The 25,276-nt window shown below is 41.2% G+C and overlaps 1 protein-coding gene across 15 annotated transcripts in view; it reads right to left on the bottom strand.

The window, feature by feature from the left end:
- The window catches only part of ULK4 (unc-51 like kinase 4), a 571,537-nt gene extending 546,878 nt beyond the window's left edge, over window positions 1-24,659 (bottom strand). For 14 of the 15 annotated variants that reach the window (XR_006222024.1, XR_006222025.1, XR_006222026.1 and 11 more), the window contains exons 1-9: window positions 24,595-24,659; window positions 20,119-20,312; window positions 13,869-13,968; window positions 11,690-11,829; window positions 8,947-9,109; window positions 6,669-6,770; window positions 5,983-6,066; window positions 4,123-4,198; window positions 459-551 (exon numbers count right to left, since the gene is read on the bottom strand). Coding sequence is in view for 12 of the 15 variants with exons in the window: in XM_042998368.1 (XP_042854302.1) it covers window positions 459-551; window positions 4,123-4,198; window positions 5,983-6,066; window positions 6,669-6,770; window positions 8,947-9,109; window positions 11,690-11,829; window positions 13,869-13,968; window positions 20,119-20,256 (896 nt within the window). In the remaining 3 variants the exon portion in view is untranslated. Of the gene's footprint in view, window positions 1-458; window positions 552-4,122; window positions 4,199-5,982; window positions 6,067-6,668; window positions 6,771-8,946; window positions 9,110-11,689; window positions 11,830-13,868; window positions 13,969-20,118; window positions 20,313-23,584; window positions 23,678-24,594 lie in introns of all 15 variants that reach the window. The other variant, XM_042998369.1, reaches the window with a different exon arrangement.
- Window positions 24,660-25,276: the final 617 nt, after the last annotated feature.

Raw genomic sequence — 25,276 nt, 5'->3', positions numbered from 1 at the left:
TCCATTTGGACACTGTCTTCCCAATTACCTCATGAGGAGGAAGCAGTGTGGCCAACCTCATACTGGCTCTTCAAGCGTCTATGCAGAACGAACACACATCACTTCTGTTCCCATTTCATTAACCAAAGCAAGTCACGTGACCATGCCTGACTCAAGAGGGGGCTAGGAGATCCCACCATGTGCTTGCAAGGTGGGAAGTGAGTTATAGTTGATGAACAGAACTAATGACCACCATACTCAATCACTGACTGGAGAAGAAACTGATCGGAAAAATGAGCAAAATCGCAAACACATAAGGTCATGACTAAACTCTTCAAGCACGCTTGAACAAATGCTTGATTTTCTCCTAGTATGAAAACAGACAAATTTACGTCATTGACGCTGCATTATTAGAACAGTAATCAGTATGGTCATCTGATAACCACGTCCCCCCACACAAAGGTAAGCTTATACACTACCTGACGATGGAATCCTCAGTGCTCGATTCATGATCTCTCCTAGCGAAAGCATCCTTCCAAAATGAATGCTGCAATAGGCCTGCCCAAGTTAATCTAGACAAAACATAAATGTTAAAATTCTTTTCACGATTTACCATGCATAGTTCCCAAGTCATGTCCCAATTACATATATCAGATTTTATAGTTTATAAATTTCTCCATTCAAATGTACCTCCGCAATTCATATTTTACTGGCATTTTAGTATACAATTAACCTCTTAGCAACACGCAAAAAATAATTCTGAAGCCTTAAATGGTACAGAATGAAAGAGTCTAAAAACTCAGTATTGGTTCATATTGCGTGGAGCCTAATGAAAACATTTTGGGTTCTCAAAAGAGTCTATGAAAGGAGCCTATAATTAGCTTAAAATTTTATTTACCATTTTTTAAATTATAGTTACTGTTCCTTTTTTTTTTTTTTTTTCCCTGAGTGAGAGTGTGATCAGAGGAGACAGACAGAGACAGAGAGACAGACAGGGGAACAGAAGATCCACAGAGGGCTTCTGTGCTGACAACAGCAAGTAACAGGGCTCAAACTCAAACCCTGAGGTCACAACCCGCGCCCAAGTCAGACGCCCAACCAAGTGAGCCACCTGGGTGCCCCATTAGCTTAACATTTTTAAGGAAATATAACAAATATTATCAATCTATAACTCTATCATCCTTTATTCTACCTACCCTACCTGTTTCATGACTTTCATTTTTGGGACTTCACTTTTAGAATTTCATTCAGAAATAAACAAGAAAATCAACCTCACAATTTTACAGTCACACGTCTCTGTAGGAGTCAAATGTTATCCAGCTACTTTGCCCACGTTAAAATGACCTGACGCTGGCTGGGGTGCCTGGGTGGTGCAGTCAGCTGGGCATCTGACTCCTGATATCAGCTCAGGTCACGATCCCAGGGTCATGGGATCAGGTCCCATGTCTGGTTCCACGTCAGGATCCACAAGGAGCATGGAGCCTGCTTGGCATTCTCCTTCTCTGCCCCCTCACCACCCCCAGCCTCTGCTCTTTCCCCCCACTGGTGCAGTGCACTCTCTCTAAAATAAAAATTTTTTTAAAAACTTTAGGCTGTACCTAAAAGCCAGACTCACTTGCAAAGCATTAATTTTTACTATTAATAGAGTAAGCTTCTAGTTATAATCATCGGACTCAGAATGGCTAAGCCTGACTAAAATTTCAAAATAAAGAAAACTGGACTGTTCAAAATGCCTATTGAAATAAAAATTACTTTGATCAAAATTGAAACAGAAGGTATCTGTAATCACATATAATATCCCTTTTTCACAAAGGGCTCCTAAAAAACACGAACAGAGAAATAAAAATTGCCAATGAAGCAAAATTTCTTTTTTGTCAACTTAGCAAAAACGTAGAAGGTCAACAAAGTCTGATGTAGGTAATACTGGGAGGGAAGGGGCTCTCTGGAGGTGCTACGCCAGCACACATTCCAAGCAGGTAACAAATGCACCAAATTGTTTCATGTTCTAAGCCTCTGGCCACCAACCCCACTGTCAGAAAACTCCAAGGAGGTGACTGCCTAAAGGAACAGTAACAAATACACAAAAGGGTATTTACTGTACCAGTGCACGTGATATTCCAAGTCAAGAAGTACTCTAGGGGCGCCTGGGTGGCTCAGTCAGTTAAGCGTCCCACTCTTGATATCAGCTCAGGTCATGATCTCAGAGTTTGTGAGTTCGAGCCCATCATCAGGCTCTGTACTGACAATGTGGAGTCTGCTTGAGATTCTCTCTCTCCGTCTCTCTCTACCCCTCCCCTGCTTACTCGCTCACAAAAATAAACACACATTTAAAAAAAAATAAAAACCAAAAGGAAGTACTCTCGGGGTGCCTGGGTGGCTCAATCACTCAGTCAGCTAACCTTCTGACTCTTGATTTGGGCTCAGGTCATGATCTCATGGTTCTTGAGTTTGAGCCCCACGATGGGCTCTGCACTGACACCACTGAGCCTGCCTGGGATTCTCTCTCCTCTTTCTGCCCCTCCCCTGTTTGTACTTGTGTGCTCTCTCTTGCTGTCAAAAAGTAAATAAAAGGGACAGAAGTGGACAGAACTAGGTTATAGAGCAGTATCATTTATGCAAACAAGTATATACAATATAGGGATATAAATATGTGGACATGTGGATACCCATCGCAAATCAAGTAGATGTGTACCCTATCAAAAGGCATCTGGAAGACTAGAGCAAAATAACGCTAATCCTGAGAGTATTCCATTGTAAGCACAAGGGGAATTAGCAATTCCGTCTGCGCTTTTTTTCTATATTTAACGAAGCTGGAGAATGGGTGATTTCCTATGTTACATTAAATTGACTCTTCGTTTTACACCCTGACGCAGAGACCCCAAACACTTGCCTAAACCACCCCTACGCCCCAGATACCTAGCGACAATCTGAGCTAGAAACCAACTGTTCTTGTCTGCTAACCCAGGGAGACCCGCTCCGGACTCCTCACCTGCCTTCTACAACCCCATGCCGCAGTGGCTTCTCATTTGCTGCCATTACTGCAACCCAGAAAATTCAAGCTGTGCCTATTGGCCTCTCACTCGGCACTCTCACTGTGACAGGATTATCATAAAAACACATCATATTAAAATACCGCTCAGCAGTTATTAGAGTAACTGTATCTTGACAGTATCATCCCTAGTTCAAGAGTGCCTGAAATCGACAATGAAAAACAATGCCCTTCCTGGACTTAAGAAGTTACAAGGAAATCTGTCAACCAATTAGGCAACTATTTAATACATTGAAGGAGAAATGGACTTTAAACCTTCCTCATGATTAAAAATCCCTGCAAACAGAGATAGAGAGACAAACCAGGTTCTTAATTACAGAACACACACTGATGGTTACGAGAGGAGAGCTCGGTTAACTAGGCGATGGGGACTGAGGATGGCACCTGTTGTGATGAGAACCAGGTGACGTACGGAAGCGTTGAATCACTCTACTGTACACTTAACATTACACTAGATGTTAACTAACTGCAATGAATTTTTTTTTTAATTTTGTAATGTTTGTTTTTGAGAGAGAGAGAGAACACAAGCAAGGGAGGGGCAGAGAGAGAAGGAGACACAGAATCCGAAGCAGGCTCCAGGCTCTGAGCTGTCAGCACAGAGCCCAACGTGGGGCTCGAACCCACGAACTGCGAGATCGTGACCTGAGCCGAAGTCGGACGCTTAACCAACCGAGACACCCAGGGGCCCCTAAATTTTTTTTTTTTTCAGACAGAGCAAAAGCACAAGTTGGGGGGGGGGAGGGACGGAGGGAGAGAAGAGGAGAGGGCGGGGGAGGGAGAGAGGGGGAATTCAAACAGGATCCACGCTCGGCACAGAGCTTGACACAGGGCTAATCCCATAACCCCAGGATCGTGACCCGAGCCAAAATAAACAGTTGGGACACTCAACCGACTAAGCCACCCAGGCACCCCTAAAATAAGAACTTAAAAAAAAAAAAAACCTGCAAATAGAAAACACTCTTAATGTAAATTCATATTTTTTTAAAGAGGTAATTTTAAAAGTTCTGTGTATATTAAGAACAGTACTATTTTAGAAGTACATGAAAGGAGAAAAAGATTCTTCTCATTCATATCAAAATACTATCCATACATACCTTTTCTGAGGATCTTTTTGAAGTAAACCATCAAGCAAATTAATAAAATCTGAAGAAGCTTTAGGAAGAGAAGAATCTATACACAAATTGATACCCAAAAAGAAAAAAAAAAAAGTGGTAAGTACATGAATATATGCCGTGCATAAACTTTAGAGTGATAGTATCTGAGCACACATTTAAGAGAACACTGAATCCATTAACAATTATATCCTCCATTTAATGGGGGTGAGGAATGGGCATAAAAATAAAAAACATTTTTTCCTAGACCATAAAAAACATGAATCTCAAAAACTAAATTTGGACTAACCTCTACACTTTCTCTTTACTGAATAAGCCTGGCCAGGATCACCAGGCTGACAAATTCACATCCTTGTCTCAACTTTTAATTATGCCTCATTTTCTGAGGCATTCTTAATTTGACCAACTTGGCTTTATAATGTATGGTGATAAGAATATTTGCAATCCCTCTTTTCTCCCCCTCTCTCTTTTAAAGATTTTTAACAGGAAAATAATGTCACAATATTATGACACTGTCCAATTCCAATAGTCTGTAAATGTTAGTTCTTTTTAAATTAGAATATACCACAAATTATCAGTCTGTGGATACAAGTGGCCCCGAAGACAGTGGACAAAGACATCCAACAGAGGGCACTATTGGGCACGATGGCCACAGTCTGATGAAGATCCCTAATTAAGTGTGGGCCACCAGACGTATCCTGACCAGATCTTTGACACCTGTATTTCCAGATTTCTGTTCCCTGCCTAAAAATCTTTAAATGACAAAACAATAATCAATACTTCTAGTATTCAAAACAAAAACAATAATCCAAAGTCATCATTACAGGAAATAGATTTTGTAGAAATCAACCATTCTTAAGTTAAAGAAAAAGTAAGCAGTTTTATTTTAAGAAGTATAGACTATTTTCAAAGTAACGTTTTGGCTTTTTCATTTAGGATGACCCTTGAAATCTTGAAAGAATTCTGTATTCCCAGTTTTTCCATTAATTAGTTCTAAAAAGTTTTCCTCATCAAGTTCTGTTTTCATTTGTGTATCTTAAGATTCACTTTTCTTGTGGTATGTACTAAAGTGTTTTCCTATGCTATGTTTGGGCCTTTTGGTTTTTTTTCTTTGTCTTGCCTTAAAATTGTTAGTGGTAGATTGTTATATCAAAATCCATTTGATTAAAGTTCCAATCATTTTAAGACACTACAACTATATCTAGTTTAAAGTCTTTAAAAACTTGTCAGGGGCATCCTGATTCATCGAGGAAAGAGCTGACAAATGCCTGACTTATCCCTACTCGAACACTAAACAGAAATAAATACAAGGAACATGAGTACAAAGTAAGTAAATAGTACATTCACAAGAAACCCAAAAGTTTGAGTTTTTAAAATCTTTATACCAGACTTCTGTTGATATAGGAGCACAAAATAATTAAATGAAGAAACCTATGAGTAGTGCTTTTTTTCATTATCTTAAGAAGGCAAAGGGAATGCTAACATTTCTAAAAATATCAACTTGGAACTATTTATAAAATGTAAATTTGGGGGTTAGGAATCAAAAACAGACTTTGGGTAACAGTGTACATTTATAGTGTCAGATGTAAACTAACTGCATTTATAATAAAAAAAAAAAACCCTACGTTTTGTTTTTTTAAATGTTTATTTTTGAGAGAGCATGCACACAAGCAGGGAAGAGGCATAGAGAGAGGGAGACAAAGAATTCAAAGCAGGCTCCAGACTCTGAGCTGTCAGCACAGAGTCCAATGTGGGGCTCAAACCAACGAACCATAAGGTCATGATCTGAGCCAAAGTTGGACACTTAACCAATTGGGCCACCCAGGTGCCCAAAACTCCTACCTTTTGGAAAAGGTGGCAAAGGATCTGCATAAAAAATCTTTTCGATTAATTCTGAAAAACTTTCTGAGAAGAATGGAGGTCTTCCTGAAATGACATGAAACATTGTAAAATTAAACAATAGTTTGTTATTACCAACCTATAATTCTAAATAAATCTCAACTATAGATAGTTTAGGACTACACAACTTACAGGAAAAAAATATATATAGCAATAACTACTTATTGAATGCCTGGTACAGACGAGGCACACTGTCTGTATATTTTCCTATTTCTGTAATTCAAAACGTATCATCCTAACGAAGATGCTAATTATGTGTGGACCATTATCTAAGGGCTGTATGGGCCAAGGGACACATCTGAATAATTCACAGGCACAGGTACCTTTACAAGAATTTCTACTAATAATCACAATTTTTAATAAGTAGGCACATGTTAACATTCCAAATGATTATCATGAAAAATACCTGTATGTCAACAGTTCCTTGACGTAGATATCAAAGGTTCTAGACATATGCCTAGACAACAAGCATACAGGAGGAATACAGAGGGAAGCAAGCCAAAACCAGTATATATAAAAATTTAGAAAAGCTAGTTTTCATGTCTTCCAGGATAAATACTCACAAACTACAGATTTAATCTTTTTGTGTGTGCCCAGCTCTGATTTAAACTGTACCAGAAAGTAATCACCTGAAAACATTTCATAAAGCAGACAGCCCAAAGACCAGAGGTCACTGGTGGTGGAGAAGTCAGTACCCCTTAAAATTTCAGGTGCTGTATATGTAAGAGATCCTGAAAGTATAAAGAACAACTTTGTTAGGCATTTTTAACAATCCCAAAAACAAACCTGCCTACAAAAGACCAAAAGACCTGGTAAGGCCAAAAAAAAAAAAAAAAAAAAAAAAACAGGAAGAAAACACACCTTCATGTACATTTCACCTTTTTCAAAGTTTTCTGATTTTAAGGTTTCATTTACAAGGATACGTAAGAATACAAACAGGTTTGGGAAATCCACTTGAGTTAGAGGTGTGGCACAATTCTGTATGTTCTTTTAAGTTAACAACTTAATCAAAAGAACCTCTGATTATAATATTTTGACTAGAATAGGGTTATACAGCATTAACATCCCAAATTCCCACTGGCTTACCAACAAATGTTTATTTATTACTCAAACGACATGTCAACCACGGGTCAGCCCCTGGGCTCAGACCGTCACAGTCACTCAAAGAGCCAGGCTGAGAGAGGCTGCGTCTCAAGACATGCCACCTCCATCACCAAGACAGGGAAAGAATGCACACTGCACACGGGCTCTGAAAACTCCCACCTCCAAGTAACTCATCACTCCTGCTCACATTTCCTTAGCTTTGGCAGGGAGAAGATACAATCCTACCATGGATCCAAAAGAACAGGAAATATTTCATGATTAGCACTAAGGTGTGCCACATACACTTTACCCTAAGTTTAGTAGAAGATGGAAATTGCAGATTCTTAGGGCACTGGGTGGCTCAGTCAGTTGAGCGTCCGACTCTTGATTTCGGCTCAGGTTAAGATCTCGCGGTTCGTGAGTTCAAGCACCACTTCAGGCTCTGCACTGACAGCGAGGACCCTGATGGGGATTCATTCATTCATTCATTCATTCATTCTCTCTCTCTCTCTCTCTCTCTCTCTCTCTCTCTCTCTCTCTCTCCCCCCCCCCCCAAATAAATTGTAAAAAGTAAAATATGTAGCAAATTCTCGAGCTAGCAAGTTCTACTGATGAGAGAAATCAAAAGCTTAGAGGGTTCCCTAACATCTCCCAAGTCACACAGCAGGCCACTTGCAGAACACCCACCAAAACTCTACCTAAAACCCTCCCATCTTCCAGTGAGAATGTTCTTTCCATGAAGCGAGCAATCATCAACCATCTGGAAAATAAAATTCTACCGAGGTAAGCCTTCCAGCAAATACTATCTCAAGGGCCCACTGTGGCCACAGCAGCAGCCTCATGTGTCCTCAGGTTTTAAAGTTCTCCTATGTGACATTTTGGCTAGACAATCACATTTCATGCATACATTCATCTCATTCACCAAACACGTACAGAAGACCTATTTGCCTTTACTTTTGCCAGATCCTGAGAAAGCAAATCTAAGCAAGACCCCCAATATGCCCGAGTACCCCGCCCAACACTTAACCGGTGCATCATTAATATGTGTTAACTGTGAACATCTGTCTCTCTTCCTCACCTAGAAATGCAAGTTCAGTTAGGCCAGGGATTTTTACCTTTGTTCACATTCGTATTTCCAGTATCTAGAACATGCCTAAATTTTTGTTGATTTATGCAATGTGTTTCACACCAATCAATGGATGTACTAATGAACAAATGAATACAAAGTCCCTACCTTCATAACTGAATGTAAAAAGACAACGTAGAAAAATGATTAACATGTTAAGTTCGACAACAGATTTACATAGAGAACATTACGAAAGAATTACTGTTTCACACGATCTCTCCTCAAGCACCGGGATTCCCAGATCCCATGTCACTGCAAAAATCACCACCCAAGAATTCACCCTAAAAATCTTCCCTAATTTCAGAATATCAGCTACTCAACAATGTTGAAAAACTATCTGTTGAGCCACTAGTGTATGCCAGGCACCGTTCTAAGTGCTGAGAATACAGAAGAAAGCAGGAAAACATGGCCATCCTTATGTTCTAATGAGCGGTCAGGGACCCAGGAAGCCAAGGATAGGATGCAGGTTTGTTCGAGGTTCCCTGTACCTCACACGGTACTGGATCTATGCAAAACCCATTAGGCCATGGGCAAAGCCATCCCCGTATCCAGACTTCTCCTCCTCACTATTATTTTCAGTATATTATTTTGACTGTCAAAAATGGCAAAAATATATTATTTTGACTGGACAGCATCTCCTAAACACACGACTTGGGCAGCCCACAACTAGGGTTCCGATCTGTAAGCTTCCCACATACCTTTGACTCGACCTTTTATGGTTTTCTTCAGTGCATTTTCCCCACTATCACCTCCTCCTTCTTCTGCTGCCACCAAAGCAAAGAACTCTTCCAAATTTTCACCTTCCACTTTGGCCAAGCCAAAGTTACTGAACTTCAATGTGCCAGGCCCTTCCAAGAGTATCTAGGAAGATTAAAAAATGTGTTCAGAATCCAATTCCATTTGTACTTCCTTCAGGACCTCCCCTAATCTCACTGAAAAACTCTGAGCATGGGCTTTCTGGCTTCATCCCAACTCAAAAAATTAAACGCATACAATTTTACAAGAAGCCAAAGAAAAATACATCCAACATTTTAACAATAGAATTAAACATTAAACTGCCCATTCTCAGATGTAGACAATGAACACATGATAACCATAGCGGGGAAAACCACACGCTTTGGGGAAAGATGAAGAGCAATGTATGTGGAACAATCGAGACTCACCGATCCTCGGTGACTGCTGGAGGAGGATGTGAAGACCCACCTGTCCGTGTTATTTACTCAAGGGTTCAAAACTAGGGTTGCAAAGGTAAAGATCTAGGCCTAGATCCACCACTTACTGGCAGCCTGAGCTGGAGAACTTATTAACCTTTGAAATCTCAGTCTCTTTACCTGTATAATGGGAAAAAGACTACTGCCCTTCAGATTGTTTTAAGGATTAACTAAGGTTATACGTACGGAGGGTTTTTTGTTTTGTTTTGTTTTTTTTAACAACGACTGGCATGTGATAAGTGCTCAAACGTGCTCACACAATTTGTGATGAGAAGTTACCAGCTGAATGGTGAAACCACACCAGTGCCTATTACTTGTATCTTGTCCCCCAGAGCCATTAAAACTATTTCTGGGTAGTCACGACAGGTCAGGTGGATCTTTGTTTTTAAAAGCAATTTAAGGTCTACCCTTAATTTTTGGTCACAAATACTAAGGATGTCTGGTAGTCTACAACAGTGGCTTTTAAATTTTTTTGAGCACCAAATCCCCTGTAGGTCCTGTTAAGATAAAGTGCTAGTCCCTACCCCCAGTTTCTGATTCAGTAGGTCTGGGTGGGGCCCAAGAACCCGCATTTCGAGTGAGTCCCAAGTAATGCGGATACTGCTGGTCTGGGGAGCACACTTTGAGAACCCCCAGCAGGGGTCAGCACTTTGCAATTTTTTTTTTTTTTTTTTTCCAACGTTTTTTTTTTTTAATTTATTTTTGGGACAGAGAGAGACAGAGCATGAACGGGGGAGGGGCAGAGAGAGAGGGAGACACAGAATCGGAAACAGGCTCCAGGCTCCGAGCCATCAGCCCAGAGCCTGACGCGGGGCTCAAACTCACGGACCGCGAGATCGTGACCTGGCTGAAGTCGGACGCTTAACCGACTGCGCCACCCAGGCGCCCCTTTTTTTTTTTTTTTTAATAAACATTTTAGACTTTGCAGGCCATAAGATCTCTGTCCTGACTACTCAACTCTGCAGCCAACTGACAATACTTAAATAAAAAGATGGGTTCCAATAAAACTTCATTTACAGAATTGGTCGTGCTGCCCGACCCTGCCAACCCCTGCTCAAAAGAAAAGGTTATGTTACAAAGCAGTGTGAATTTCCTAGATGACATAGAACACTAGACTTCATTAAAACAACTCCCTCACAGGGAGCTGTAGAGCCACTGGGCCAAAGCCCAGCCAGGACTTGTTTTTATATATGCATGAGCTAAGAGTGGTCTTTAAATTTCTAAGTGGTTGCCAAACATCAAAATAAGATAAGTTTCCTGATATGTGTAAATTATATGTAACTGACATGTCAGTGTCCATAAAGTTTTATTGAAACAAAGCTATACCTTTTCATTTAAGTATTGTCTACAGCTGCTTTCAGGGCTAGGACCACAGTTAAGTGGTTGAAGACTTGAGGCACGTATACAGATATTTCAAACAAGAACTTCTCATTATAAAGTTTTCATGGAATTTTTTATGTTATCTTACAGAGGGTCTATAATAACGTTTAACAAGGAAATATTCAACTTTTTATTTCATCATGTACATTTTAACAAAGGAAAAGTAGCAACTCAAACCAGTAACAAGTACAATCTCTAAGAATATGTACTTATAAATAATAGATGCCATTGAACGAAAGCACCAGAAAACGTCCTAAGAGTTTAACCTAAATGTAGTACATAATCCGTCTTCATATCAAAGACAAAGAAGCTACTAGGGCAGAGAGAGAGAAAAAGGGTAACTTGCCCAAGTTCACACAACTTCTAAACGTTAGGGTCAACTGTGACTCTGAAACTAAGCAGGTTTCATGACTCCACTACACTAAAGCACACTTAGTTACAGATCATTAGTTTTACCAGAAAAGAAGCTATTTGACCCATAATACCAGTAATCAAGCAAAGCCAAAAATGCCATTATCAAACTAAAATAGTGGCTCATAATCAGATACCACAATTTAAGAGCTAAGCATCTTATTTTATAGATATACTGAGCTCATCAGTCACAATATACCTCAGCAGCAATAATTACTCAAAGGACTCTGAAGGGAGGGGAGAATTTGCATTCTAAAAGCTACTTCAACAGGTAGCTAGAAAGGTAGCTAAAATATGGCACTATGCTTTTTAAAAATAGTAAGTCAATTTCAAGATGTTCTACATTTTATCTAAATTCTGTCTAAAATTAAATACACCTTTGAGAAAGCACTGTAACTTAAGACAGAGCAGTTAGGAAATCAAAACTTCCATGAATTACCTTGCCTGGAGAAAGGTCACAAAAGAGAATGCCAAGTTGATGAAGATGATGTAATCCAGCAATGAGGTCAACCCCAAATTCTCTCACAACGTCTTCTGGGAGGTTTTCATCTTGAGCAATCACCATTTCTAGGGAACCACCTGCAAGTTGATTAAAACCACCAATTTTAACCCACCAGCATGACACAATGCCCCCAGGAGGTTCCATGCTAGGAAGATACTGAGCTTTAAAAACTGATCAAATCAGTATACCTGGACAGACTGGCAGGGGAAATATACATGTGAATGAACACAGTGGACCAAGCACCCTAAGAGGAATCTGTATGCACTGTCCAGAGTCAGCTTCCAGAGAATGACTGCTTGGGCTGGGAGAATGGTCCACACGTAAGCAGGCGGGATGAAGGGAGAATCCCTCTAATGCTGTGACTGCTAACTCCAGATCCCACAGGAGTTGAACAGCTGCAAAAATTAGTGGTCAATACTAACCCAAATTGTGCATTTAAAGCACATTACGCAAAGCATAGCCACATTTACTCTTGTGCAAAGGTGGATCGCATTCTACAAAGTACCGCCTGGCAGAAAAGATGCCTTTCCTTAACAGATAATCAACACCTTCAGTGTACATCACTGAGGAAATTAAACGTCAAAGGCAAACACATTGTGAAAACCATCTCTATACTCTTCTAAGATCCCGGTCACATTTCTACCATCTATGTGCCGGAAACAAACTTTTTTTTTTTTTTTTTTTTTTTTTTTTAAAGCATCAAGATTCCAAGAGGAGCCAAGTTCAGAGAAACCTATACAATCCTGCACATGATATTCCTTCCCCAGAGCACTCTTTGTGAAGACTGTATATCCCAGGCAGCTGTCCTAACTTAGGTTCAAATAAAATGCTTTTCCTTTCTCTTTAAAAAAAAAAAAAAAAAAAAAAAAAAAAAAAAAAAAAAAGTCTTGGGTCACCTGGGTGGCTCAGTTGGTTAAGCATCCCACTCTTGATTTCAGCTCAGGTCATGATCTCACGGTGGTGAGATGGAACCCCATATCGGGCTCTGTGCTGGGCATGGAACCTGCTTAAGTCTCTCTGTCTCTGTCTCCCCTTTGTCCCGCCCCACCGACTCGCACATGCACACCTACGTCCTCTCTCTCAAATAAATAAATAAAACTCTTTTAAAAACATAAAAAGGAAAAGTCTTAGCTGGCATCTGAAAGTTCAATCAGAACGGTGATTAAGGTAGGAGGTATTTGGGGGGTTATTTTGTTTTGGTGGGTAAGGAACCACTCCAAACACAGGCATCCATCAGTAAGGCTGTAACAATGGTGGGGGAGAAGAACAGCTGAGGCAAAAAGTAACACAGGGAAAGTTCCCTGATCACCTCTACAGTGCATACAGCTGTGAAAGTAATTAAACCGTAGTCCTTTCCTATTGATTCAGAAAAAAATAAAATCCAAATAAGTTCTTATTCCAAATAATCCATTTGATGGTTCAGTGTTATAAATTATAAGTGCCAAAAGACTCAAAGCCAGAAATTACAATACACCTTAATATTTAATGATCCTTTTTTATTACTCAATATATAAATAGAAGACACTAACAGTGGTACCGTTTCCCTGAAAACACTGAAACTAAAAGCCCAGATAACAGGGATATATTCAGTCATTCTTCTCCCTAAACATAGCCCTAGAAAGTTGTATCAGGCAAGAGCTGTAGCAAGTTATCTCTATTGTTTAGGAGGTGGTATTTGTGGAGTCATCTTTGTACTTTTTCACACTGCCTAAGTTTTTATAAACACGAAGTACTCTTTTCATAAAAATAAAAAGATGATCACTTTATACACTAATTAGCTAACTGATAGCTACTTGACCTAAAATACTTGATTTTTATTCATCGGGAAAACTTGTTTGATAAGTTAATCACTAAAAAATATTTCTAAATTTTTATGTGGGTGACTTAGTAGTATTTTATTCCAAAGTAAACCCCAAATTGAATTTTACTTGTCTTCCTCTTACCAAACATCTTTGCTCTATACCCTACCCTAATATCCAAACAATGTATGTGTAAGTCAACTGAGTCAAGAGTATCAAGTGCTTATATTTGTAATACAAAAGGAAAATAAAACCTACATGTTTTTTCAAAGCTACCTAAGATGGATGTATTTGTAACATGTCTTATACACACTCACCTGTGCAGAGTTCCACCACGAGCCAGAGATGATTGCTGGTTTCATACCATTCATGAAAAGTTACGATATTCTTGTGTTTAATTTCATGGGTGAGACGGACCTATAAAAACAGCATTCATTCACACACACACACTCACAAGTTGTTAAAATCTGCACCTATTCAGAAAACCTAAACACACAATTGGGAAGTGGTTAATAGTGGAATTTAGTGGAATTCTATACAGATATTACAAATGATGGTTATGGAGGCTGGTGACACCCAAAAATGGTAATATACAATCTTTAAAAAAAAAAAAAAAAAACCTCATGCAATACAGTTTTGTGTATTTGTGTAAACATAACATTACAAAAGAAATATTCATAGCAAAATGACTAAAAGTTAAAAATAGCTGAAATTGCTGGTGATTTTAATTTTTTCTACTTTTCTACTTTCTAATAGTGAGCACACGATACTTTCATAATCATGAAATAAATCATTTTCAAGGAGAAAAAAAAACCTTACCAAGTAAAAATAATTCAAAGGCTCAATGATAGTTAAATTATATATCAACTGACAAGATATTAGCCCAACATGAAAACAATTTTAAACATAAAAATTGATAGTATAATGTTAAGTGAAAAAGGCAAGAAACAAAATTATGTAATACCATGACTTTAAAATTGAAACAGGACTCATAGTAAAAAAGACTAGAACAAAAAAAACCAGGACAGGACTGTCTCACTGGATGGAACTATGCTGCGCTTTTTTCTTCTACCCGTTCTTCTATATTGTACAAATTTTCTATAATGATGTTGTATTACTTTTACAATATTTAAAGGAACTCTCAGAGGGTTCTACAATTTTCTTTTTAAATATATCCTTCGTGGGGGTGACTGCCTGGCTCAGTCAGTAGAGCATCCAACTCTTGACCTCAGGTCGTGGGTTCAAGCCCCACACTGGGCATGGAGCCTACTGATACGTATCATATGTAATATATATCCATCCTTAGTGAATCCTAGTATCAATTCCCTCAGGCTATTAAAAGAAGAATCATTGCAGTGAATATACTGATCTTAAAATGTACATTTCCATTAGATCATGAGAATACCTGTGCACCAAAACAAGAGTGAATTCCAAACTCAATAATAAAGATGCAAGGGTGCCTGGGTGGCTCAGCTGGTTAAGAGTCTGACTTAGGTAGGGGCGCCTGGGTGGCTCCGTCGGTTGAGCGTCCGACTTCGGCTCAGGTCATGATCTCACAGTTCATGAGTTCGAGCCCCACGTCAGGCTCTGTGTTGACAGCTCGGAGCCTGGAGCCTGCTTCAGATCCTGTGTCTCCCTCTCTTTCTCTGCCCCTCCCCTGCTCATGCTCTGTCTCTCTCTGTCTCAAAAATAAATAAAAACAGGGGCGCCTGGGTGGCTCAGTCGGTTGAGCGCCGACTTCGGCTCAGCTCACGATCTCGCGGTCCTTGAGTTCGAGCCCCGCATCGGGCCCCTGTGCTGACAGCTCAGAGCCTGGAGCCTGCTTCAATTCTGTGTCTCCCTCTCTCTGACCCTCCCCCATTCATGCTCTGTCTCTCTCTGTCTCAAAAATAAATAAACATTAAAAATAAATAAAAACATTTAAAAAAAAATTTTTTTTTTTTTTAAAAAAGAGTCTGACTTAGGCTCAGGTCGTGATCTCACAATTCAGGAGTTCTAGCCACACAGCGCAGCGCCTGCTTCAGATCTTCTGTTTCCCTCTCTGCCCCTCCCCAGGGTGCGCTCTAGCGCGCGCGCGCGCTCGCTCTCTCTCTCTCTCTCTCTCTCTCTCTCTCTCTCTCTCAGAAATAAATATTTAAGAATAAAATAAAGACGCAAGAACCTGTCAAAAAAAATACTCAGTTGCCTCACGGGGGTTTTGCTTTCTCCTTTCAAGACCCCATTAAAAATAGAAACTTGAATCACAAAAACGTGTGCTTTATTAGCAAACCATCCAGACTCACAATTGGTGACAACTACCCAAGTGCTTTGGATCCTCGTTTTCTGACTCTTTTACACACACACACACACACACACACACACACACAATCACTCACACACAACACCGGCTAATCGGCCCATAATCTATAGAAATACAGAAGTCCCTATTTAAAAAATGGAATGTGGTACATACACTCTAGGAACAACTCAGTGGGTTCATATTCTAACACAAAGAAAGGGAAATGAATCCACATAATTTAGAAAACATAATTGAGATGGGGAGGAAAAAAAAAGAGTGGCCAAGAGAATCTGAGGAGCACCTTGTAATAAACTCCCAATAAATTCTGTCCCAGTAGAGACTAGGGAGGGCATAGGGTGAGCCTGTCTAAATGATTCCCACTGACTCGGCCACCGGAAGGGGAAGGTCCTAATGGAAAACAAACGTGTGGAAACTCCCACAGAAATCAGGCCACAGTCCAGCCTCGGACGCTCACTACCACTCACTATATGCCAAGTACCCACTCTGCCAGACGCCTCTGCTCTCTCCATCTCGCCCTCCACCACCCGTCTGCTGATTAAATATACTACTAAAACTAATTTCCTTTCCATGTGGCTACTATGAACTTTAAAGTCAGATCTGTAGTCCCCATTATATTTGGGTTGACCAGCACTGTTAGATGTTTACTAATAACCGTATCATCTCCAAAATCTGGCACACATCCTAGCTTGTGACCACTGCTCCTTCACTTACCAACTCACGGTCTCTACTAGTCACTTCTGGTTCAGTTCAAACCTCCACACTCCGCATATGAGCGAGCAACCGAGGCAGACGCCAGCCATGCTGACTGATGCGACTTCCGTTTGGAATCCCCAATCTTCAATGGCCCCAGCTAGTCTGTCCACCAAGTGACTATTCACGCTTTTGTTTTCCTTCTGCCTAGAACCCAGCCTTCCCCTCCCCCACCTAATTGAGGACTTAGCTTCTCATCTCAGAGAAAACCTCATCAGAAGAAAAACGCCTTATGTTCCTAGCATCGAATCTACAGACGAGCCCGCATCTTGTCTCGTACGCCTGTCTTTCTTCAACTACCCACACTCCTTACAAAAGCCCACACCACCTCACACCCATGAGAATAGCGATCTTCAAAACGAAACAAAAAACAGAAATAACAAGAGTTGCCGAAGATGTGGAGAAACAGAATCCCTTGTATACTGTTGGTGGGAGTGTAAAATGGTACAGCCTCTGTGGAAAACAGTACGGCAATTCCTTAAAAAAAAAAAGTTAAACTAAAATAGTCCACTTCTGGGTATATCCAAAGGATTGAAAGCACAGTATGTCCCCAAGACATACGTGTGCACCCGTGTTTGCCTACTCACAATAGCCAAAAGGCAGAAGCAACCTAACTGTCCAATGACAGGTAAATGGATAAGCAAAATGTGGTATATACATACGATGGAATATTCTACATTCTCAAAAATGAAAGAAAGTGACACATGCTACAACATGGACGAACTCTGAGGACATCATGCTAAGTGAAATCAGTCATAAAAAGACAAATGATGTATGATTCCACTTACATGAAGTACCATTCAGAGACAAAGTAGAATGGCAGGTGCCTGGGGCTGGGGATGGAGAAATGCGGAATCGTTGTTTAACGTGTACAGAGTTTTAGTTTTGCAAGATGACCAGAGTTCTGGACAATTCAGCAATCGTACTTTGGGTATTTATTCAAACGAGTTGAAAACGGGTCCACACAAAAACCTGTTCACACATATTGCAGCTTTATTCTCAATTAAAAACAATCAAGATGCCCTTCCATCGGCAAATGAATTTTTTTTTAATTTTTTTTTTTTAACGTTTATTTATTTTTGAGACAGAGAGAGACAGAGCATGAACGGGGGAGGGGCAGAGAGAGCGGGAGACACAGAATCGGAAGCAGGCTCCAGGCTCCGAGCCATCAGCCCAGAGCCCGACGTGGGGCTCGAACTCACGGACCGCGAGATCGTGACCTGAGCCGAAGTCGGCCGCCCAACCGACTGAGCCACCCAGGCGCCCCGTCAAATGAATTTAAAAAACTGGTACACTGGGGCGCCTGGGTGGCTCTGTCGGTTGAGTATCTGACTTCGGCCTAGGTCATGATCTCGTACTTCATGAGTTTGAGCCCCGCATCGGGCTCTGTGCTGACAGCTCAGAGCCTGGAGCTTGCTTCGGATTCTGTGTCTCCCTCTCTCTGCCCTCCCCTATTCGCACTGTCTCTCAAAAATAAATAAACATTAAAAAATAAAAACTGGCACATATGCAATGGAATATTGTCCATCAATAAAAAGAAATGAGCTCTCAGCCACAGAGAAACAAGAGAAAACTTAAACGCATATTGCTAAGATATCAACCTGAAAAGGCTACATACTGTGTAATTCCAAGTCTATCACATTCTGGAAAAGGCAAAACTATGAACACAATAGAAAGATCAACGGTTGCCCAGGGTTGGGAGGAAGGGGGAGGGGTGAATAGGTGGAGCACAGATGATTTTTAGGGCAGTGAAACTCTTCCGTATGATTCTATAGTGACAGATCCATAGCATCACGCATTTGTCCAAAACTATGGAACGTATAACACCAAGAGTGCACCCCGAGGTAAACTACGGATTTGGGATGATGATGTGCCAATGTGGGGTCGTCCGTTGTAATAGATGTACCACTCTGGTAGGGATGTTGACCATGGGGAACACTATACATGTGTGGGGACAGGGAATATAGGGGAGATCCCTACACTTTCTTCTTGATTTTACTGTAAATCTAAAACTGTTCTTGGGGCGCCTGGGTGGCCCAGTCGGTTAAGCATCTGACTCTTGATTTGGGCTCAGGTCTTGATCCCACAGTTGCTAGATGGAGCCCGGCCTGGGTTCCACAAGGAGCGTAGAGACTGCTTAAGATTCTCTGCCTCTCTCCCTCTGCCCTCCCCTGCTTGCACAGGTGTGCTATCAAACTGCTCTTAAAAAATTAACTTTAAATTTTTTTTTTTTAACGTTTATTTATTTTTGAGACAGAGAGAGAGAGACAAAGCATGAACGGCAGAGGGGCAGAGAGAGAGGGAGACACAGAATCGGAAGCAGGCTCCAGGCTCCAAGCCATCAGCCCAGAGCCCCACGCGGGGCTCGAACTACGGACCGTGAGATCATGACCTGAGCCGAAGTCGGACGTTTAACCGACTGAGCCACCCAGGCGCCCCTAAAAAAATTTTCTTTAAGAGAGAGACAGACAGACAGAGCATGAGCAGGAAAGGGGCAGACAGAGAGGGAGACACAGAATCCAAAGCAGGTTCCAGGCTCTGAGCCGTCAGCACAGAGCCCGACGCGGGGCCCGAACTCACGCGAGATGACGCGAGATCATGACCTGAGCCGAAGTCGGACGCTCAACCGACGGAGCCACCCAGGCGCCCCAAAAAATTAACTTTAAAAAAGAAGTGGAGTTCTGGAGATGGTGATGGTTGTACAGCAACATTCATGTACTTAATATCACCGACTGTACACTTAAAAGTGCTTAAGATAGCAGGCGCCTGGATGGCTCCGTCGGTTGAGCGTCCGACTTCAGCTCAGGTCATGATCTCGCTGTTCATGAGTTCGAGCCCCACATGGGGCTCTGTGCTGACAGCTCACAGCCTGGAGCCTGCTTCAGATTCTGGGTCTCCCTCTCTCTCTGCCCCTCCCTCTCCCTCCCTCCCTCCTTCAAAAATAAACATAAAAAAAATTTTTTTTTAATAAAAATTTTTAAAAAGTGGTTAAGATGGTAAACTTTTTGTTATGTGTATTTTACCACAATGGGGGAGGGGGGGGGCGGGGGAAGCTAAATTTGGTCCAGGATATAAATTTCAAACTCAAGTCACTCTCACCCAAAGTCCTTTCTTTGGCAAGCTTCATAAATCACATACTAAATTTAAAAGTAAATGATCTAGGGGCACCTGGCTGGCTCAGTCGGACTCCTGACCTTGGGGGGTAAATTCAAGCCCCACAGGGAATGTAGAGATTATTTAAACTTTAAAACTTTGAAAATAATTTACAAGTTAAAGTAAATGATCTAATATAGACTATATTTTTCCCAAAAACACCACTAAGTTGCTAATTACTTAGGGATGTTTATTAGTCACTCTTCACAATTGGGGTGGCACTAAACAGACAGAAGGTCACCCGTTCCAGATTGAAAATGTGGCAACTGTTATAGCGAATTCAACAGCTTCTGTTTTTATGCTACTTGTTCTCCTTGATCGTAGCTCTGTGTTTTCCCAAAGGGAGGAAAACATACTCCACTTACCCAGTTGGTTATTTCAGGCCTTTTGCACTTATCAGTACAAAGAATAGCTACAAAATTGATTGTTCCCTTCCGTCGCCCTTTATAAACAACAGTCTTGCTTCCTCTGCCAATCTCCTCATACAGAATGAAGTTTTCCATCTCCGGGCCAACTTCTCACATTGGATAAAACAACAGCCTAATAGCATCGCTAGTTCCTAAAAGGCAAACAAAAATAAAACTTACAAATGCAAGCTAGTTGCACGATTAATTAGCCTAGGATAGTAAGTTAATCTAATAATTCTATAAACTCAGGAAATTCACCTACAAGTGTTGTATACCAGTGTCTTTTTGTAGGGGAAAATAAAACTAAAAAACTAATACTCAACTTCCTTCAACAAGGTCTTAAAAAATGATGAAAATGACAGCTATTTCTAACACATGTAACAAAATGAGGGATGAATGAGATTCCAATGTATCTCCCACACTTTTGTTACCAAGGAAGGCACGTTGTGTCAATATCTGTATAGAATGGGGCAACATATGACCCACCTAAACCTCAAACATGAGAAGCAAAAGAGACAATGTATGTTAAAATACTTTATAAACAAATATGGAATGCTAATATTTCCATCTAATCCAGAGATATTCTAAGAAATCAATCCAAATATTAAAGTCAGCTGTTACCAAACTCCTGGTTCCTGGGCCAAACCCTGCTGCTTTTGTAAAACTTAACTGTATCATAGCCACACCCATTCACTTCTATATTGTCTAAGGCTCCTTTTAGACTACAATTGCAGAGGAGTTGTGACCAGAGCAATGGCTTCAACACATTCTAAAATACTTACTATCTGGCCCTTTACTGAAAAGAGTTTGCGAACTCCTGTTTTAAGTTAAAAAAAAAAAAAAAAAAAATTTAACCAACCATTTCATCATCTAGGATATAACCAGGTAAGAGTTCATTTTCTTGGCCAACAGAATGCCCTAATTTGCATGCATGAATAGGAGTTGATGCAGTCTTTCATCAGATTTTATTTAGAATTGAAGTACAGTAGTGAATTCAGAATTTTAAACAACATATTTATAATACATCAAAGTAGTTAATTTGCAAAATATATTTTAAATTGGCATCTCATAGATGGAAGGATTTTACATAACTATAGAAAATTTCCCAGAAATCACCCAGTAAGCAGTCGATATACTCTTTAAAAGCAGCTCATGTTTCTATATGGTATCCAGTAAGTCAGAAACTATACCGAAAACTCTTTGAAACAGAGAATGTAAAACTGAAGTTAATGGGTATGGTGTTTCTTTTGGGGCAAATGAAAATGTTCTGAATTAGTACTGATGATTGTACAACTTTGTGAATACGCTAAAAATCACTGAATTGTACATTTTAAAGGGGTAAATGATATAGTATGTGAATATCACAACTTTTATCGATATAATTGACATGTACATTAAGTTTAAAGTGTACAGTGTGTTGATTTCAAACATTTATAGATCATAATCTGATTACTATCATAGCATTAGTTAATACCTCTACATGTCACATAATTACCACTTTTTTGTGGTTAAGAACATTTAAGATTTAGTCTCATAGCAACTTTGAAGTACATGGTACATTATTGTTTAGTGTAATCACTATGATATACATTAAATCTCTGGAACTTATTTTCTGTATGGGACATACAAACACTGGCTGAGGGACATATTTGGCCAAGAGGCAGCAGTCTGTCCTGTCTTGGCTTATGGAACCAGTAATCCAAGAATCTAACAACTAATTCTATGATTCCATCTTCCAATGACATTAAAATTTACCGCAAAAAGCGAAATAATCTACTATAAAGATGTATAGGCTAGTAGTTACATTTAGTTATTTAGATTACAAACCTGATCTCTACACCAAACCAGAAGAACCCAGACTATTGACAGCAAAATTCTTTAAACTCTAAGCAGAAAGGATGTGGGGAAAATCTGAATTTAAATCCAAGGAAACCCAGGACACCTGGGTGGCTCAGTTGGTTGGGCGACCAACTTTGGCTCAGGTCATGATCTCATGGTTCATGGGTTCAAGCCCCGCATTGGGCTCTGTGCTGACAGCTAAGAGCCTGGAGCCTGCTTTGGATTCTGTGTCTCCCTCTCTCTGTCCTTCTCCTGCTCATGGTTTCCCTTTCTTTCAACTATAAATATTTTTAAAATTTTTTAATAAATGGAAACCCAAAAATGGCACAGATAGTAAAAGGGTTCATTAAAAAAATAAATTCTAAGTTCCCTATACTCTCTCCACTCTAAAACCCACTCTTTAAAAAGAGCCAATCCTGACTCCTGACCCACCAAAATGCAGCCTAGACACGAGTAATTTTGTGGCAACAATACATAGTATGTAATATAACCAAAGAAAGATTAAATTGGCAGTATGTTAAGATGGAAAAGCTATTTAGCCAGGAAAAAACCAGACCTTTAATTACATGTTCACAACTTGGCTCTATTAGGATACACAAGGATAAGGTGTTGAAATAGTCTCCTGACTTTTTATATAAGACAGAGAGTTGATTCCTTCAGGGTTGACTGGGTGGCTCAGGTGGCTAAGCATCCAACTCTTAGTTGTGGCTCAGGTCATGACCTCACAGTTGTGAAATCAAGTCCCTTGTCAGGCTCTGTGCTGGGCCTGCTTAAGATTCTCTCTCTCCCTCTCTGTCCCTCCTCTGCTCACCCTCCCTCTTTCCCTCCCTCCTTCTCTCTCAAATAAATACATAAATACATAATTGATTCCTTGAGAATATGGTTTTAAGCCACACGAAAAAAAATTAAGCCTTTACATTTTCAATTTGATTCAAGCCAAATAAATTCTTTTCTGAAATCTTTTACTGAGTAGGGGCATCTGAGCAGAACAGGCAGTCTGAAATTAACAAAATGCATCAATTACAAAGTCAGCTAAGGTCGGTTTACTATTGAAGCACTTCCCCTCCCTGGGGCTCAATTTCCTTAGAGTAAAATAAGAATTGGATCAGATAATCTTGTAAATTACCTTTTCAAATTGGAAATTCCACAACTTATTTAAGATTCTTTTCGACTCCAAGGGCATCCTCACCTTATACTTCCTAATATTTAATGTGTAAGCTCTTATATTATAAAATAAAACACAAATACAGAAAACCCCCCAAAAATAAATGTATAGTTTAATGAATTATTATAAACGGGACTGACCATTGGGGAGTTCAAGCCCCACATCACATTCACAGCGTGGAGCCTGTTTGGGATTCTCTTCCTCACTCTCTACTCCTGTCCCACACTCTCAAAATAAATAAGTAAACTTAAAAAAAATAAATAAACACAAGGGCTAATCTTGTGATCACCACCCACTTGGCCTGCCACTCCAGAAGTCCCTTCCTGAGCCTATGGCAATCACAACTCCTCTTTGCCAAAAGTAATCTCTCTCCTGACTTTCAGTTATCACTTTTCTGGCGTATCTTTAACGTTTTCTCACCGAGTGTGCATTCCCAGACACCACAGGTTAGTCTTCCACGTTTTCTAAAGGCGTGGCACATCTTTTAAGGATCTTTTAAATCTACAAGTTAACCTAGGTATTATCAGAGAAGCCAGAAGTCAGAGCAAGTCACGTTTAGGAATAAATGAGGCATTTAAGATACGGGGGCTTAGAACCTACATTCAACAAACTCTTCGAAACTGACCAGGTGATAGAGGCAGGAAGATAAAACCCTCCCTTCATTTCTCTCTACCTTCAGATCATTAACTCCTCCACCAGCAGCAGCCACCGCCGCCCCAGCCCAGGCCTACTGAATAAGAAATTCTGGAAGCGGAGCCCAGCAATCTGTGGTTCAACTCCCCCCCCGCCCGCCACCCCCCCCCCCCCCCGCGACGCACACTCAACTTTGCTACCCACAGGCCAAAACAACCTTTTTCGAGGGCATAAAAGGTGGCAGGCACTGCGCTTTGCATTCAACAGGTGCTTCTCCTCGAAACACTTTACAGGCCAAATTAACTGCAGGCTTTGAGTGTAGTCTGACCTGGAAAGTGCAGGCTCGGGGTCGCTAGGTCAACACCCCCCACTCCCAAGCAGCTCGTGACCAGCCAATTGGAGGCTTTCACTGCCTCTCTACGTCCACGGACATCTGCCAGCACCGCCGGCTTAGAGCTCGGGACGCGCTGCTGGGGTGTTTAGGGGAAGAACTCTGAATCCAGGGCGTCCATAAAGCGCATCTCCCGAACCCTACAGCCACGAATCCTCCCTGCACCCAAGTCCTTGAAGAGGTAGCCCGTGTTCCCTGAACCAAAGCCTCGAGAGAATTGTCTAAGGTGTTTAGTTTAACCCGGTAACAAAGCAGAGCCCTGAGAGAGAGGAAGACGCGAGGGGCACAGGGTCCACGGAGGGAGGGCAGGTGAGTGGCGCCCCTCCAGGCCCGTACTGTCCTCCGCGCTCGCTCATGGAGACCCGAACCCAAACTCGTGGACCCTAAAACTACCACCGCTACTCACCTAAACGCTCGAGGCGGAGAAGCCGCCGACCCAGCGGACTGCTCCCGCGAAGGCGCCGGTCTCAGCTTCTACCCCTTCGGGACCGGTCCACTTGCCAAGGCCAGGGGTGAAGCAATGGCGTACGGCGGAACGCGCAGGCGCAGTTCAAAGCTGTGTGGTCCAGCACCCCTCTGCATTTGGATTCGCCCATGCCGTCTCCAGGGCAGCACGCAGAACGCCGGAAGGAGCGCGGGCGCTGACTGGCTGAGCCGTTTGGGTTCTCATTGGCTGAGGCCCGGAAGTGCGGGACCGGGGCAAAGCGTTTGTCCAACCTAACTGGGTGTGGGGGCCGGGTTCTTGGGCAGATAGGGGACCTATGCGCAGTGGGGGGCTGTGAAAGCCTAGGCCGTTGTCATTTCTTCTCCCCCTACACTGTCTTCTGTTTCCTCCCATCCGTTTTTTTGACGCTTGCCAGAGCTCAAAGACGTGGCGACATAGGCTGAGTAATAGCGGAGAATGAAGCCGGCTTCTCGTGTTCCTCACTCTTTAGAAAAGCGAAGACTGTGGACAACCTTGCTTCTTGCACATGAGAAAACAGACCAGATTCTTCGTCTGTTTATGGTTTTCAAAGCTCCACATCCTCAAATTCCAGACGCCAGACGTCAACACCAGCTCCCCTCTTCCTTCCATTCAAGTTAGCTCA

Source organism: Panthera tigris, chromosome C2, assembly GCF_018350195.1.
Source record: "Panthera tigris isolate Pti1 chromosome C2, P.tigris_Pti1_mat1.1, whole genome shotgun sequence".
Lineage (NCBI taxonomy): Eukaryota > Metazoa > Chordata > Mammalia > Carnivora > Felidae > Panthera > Panthera tigris.
Note: the sequence above shows the minus strand (reverse complement) of the source record. Positions and strands in the feature narration are given on the sequence as shown.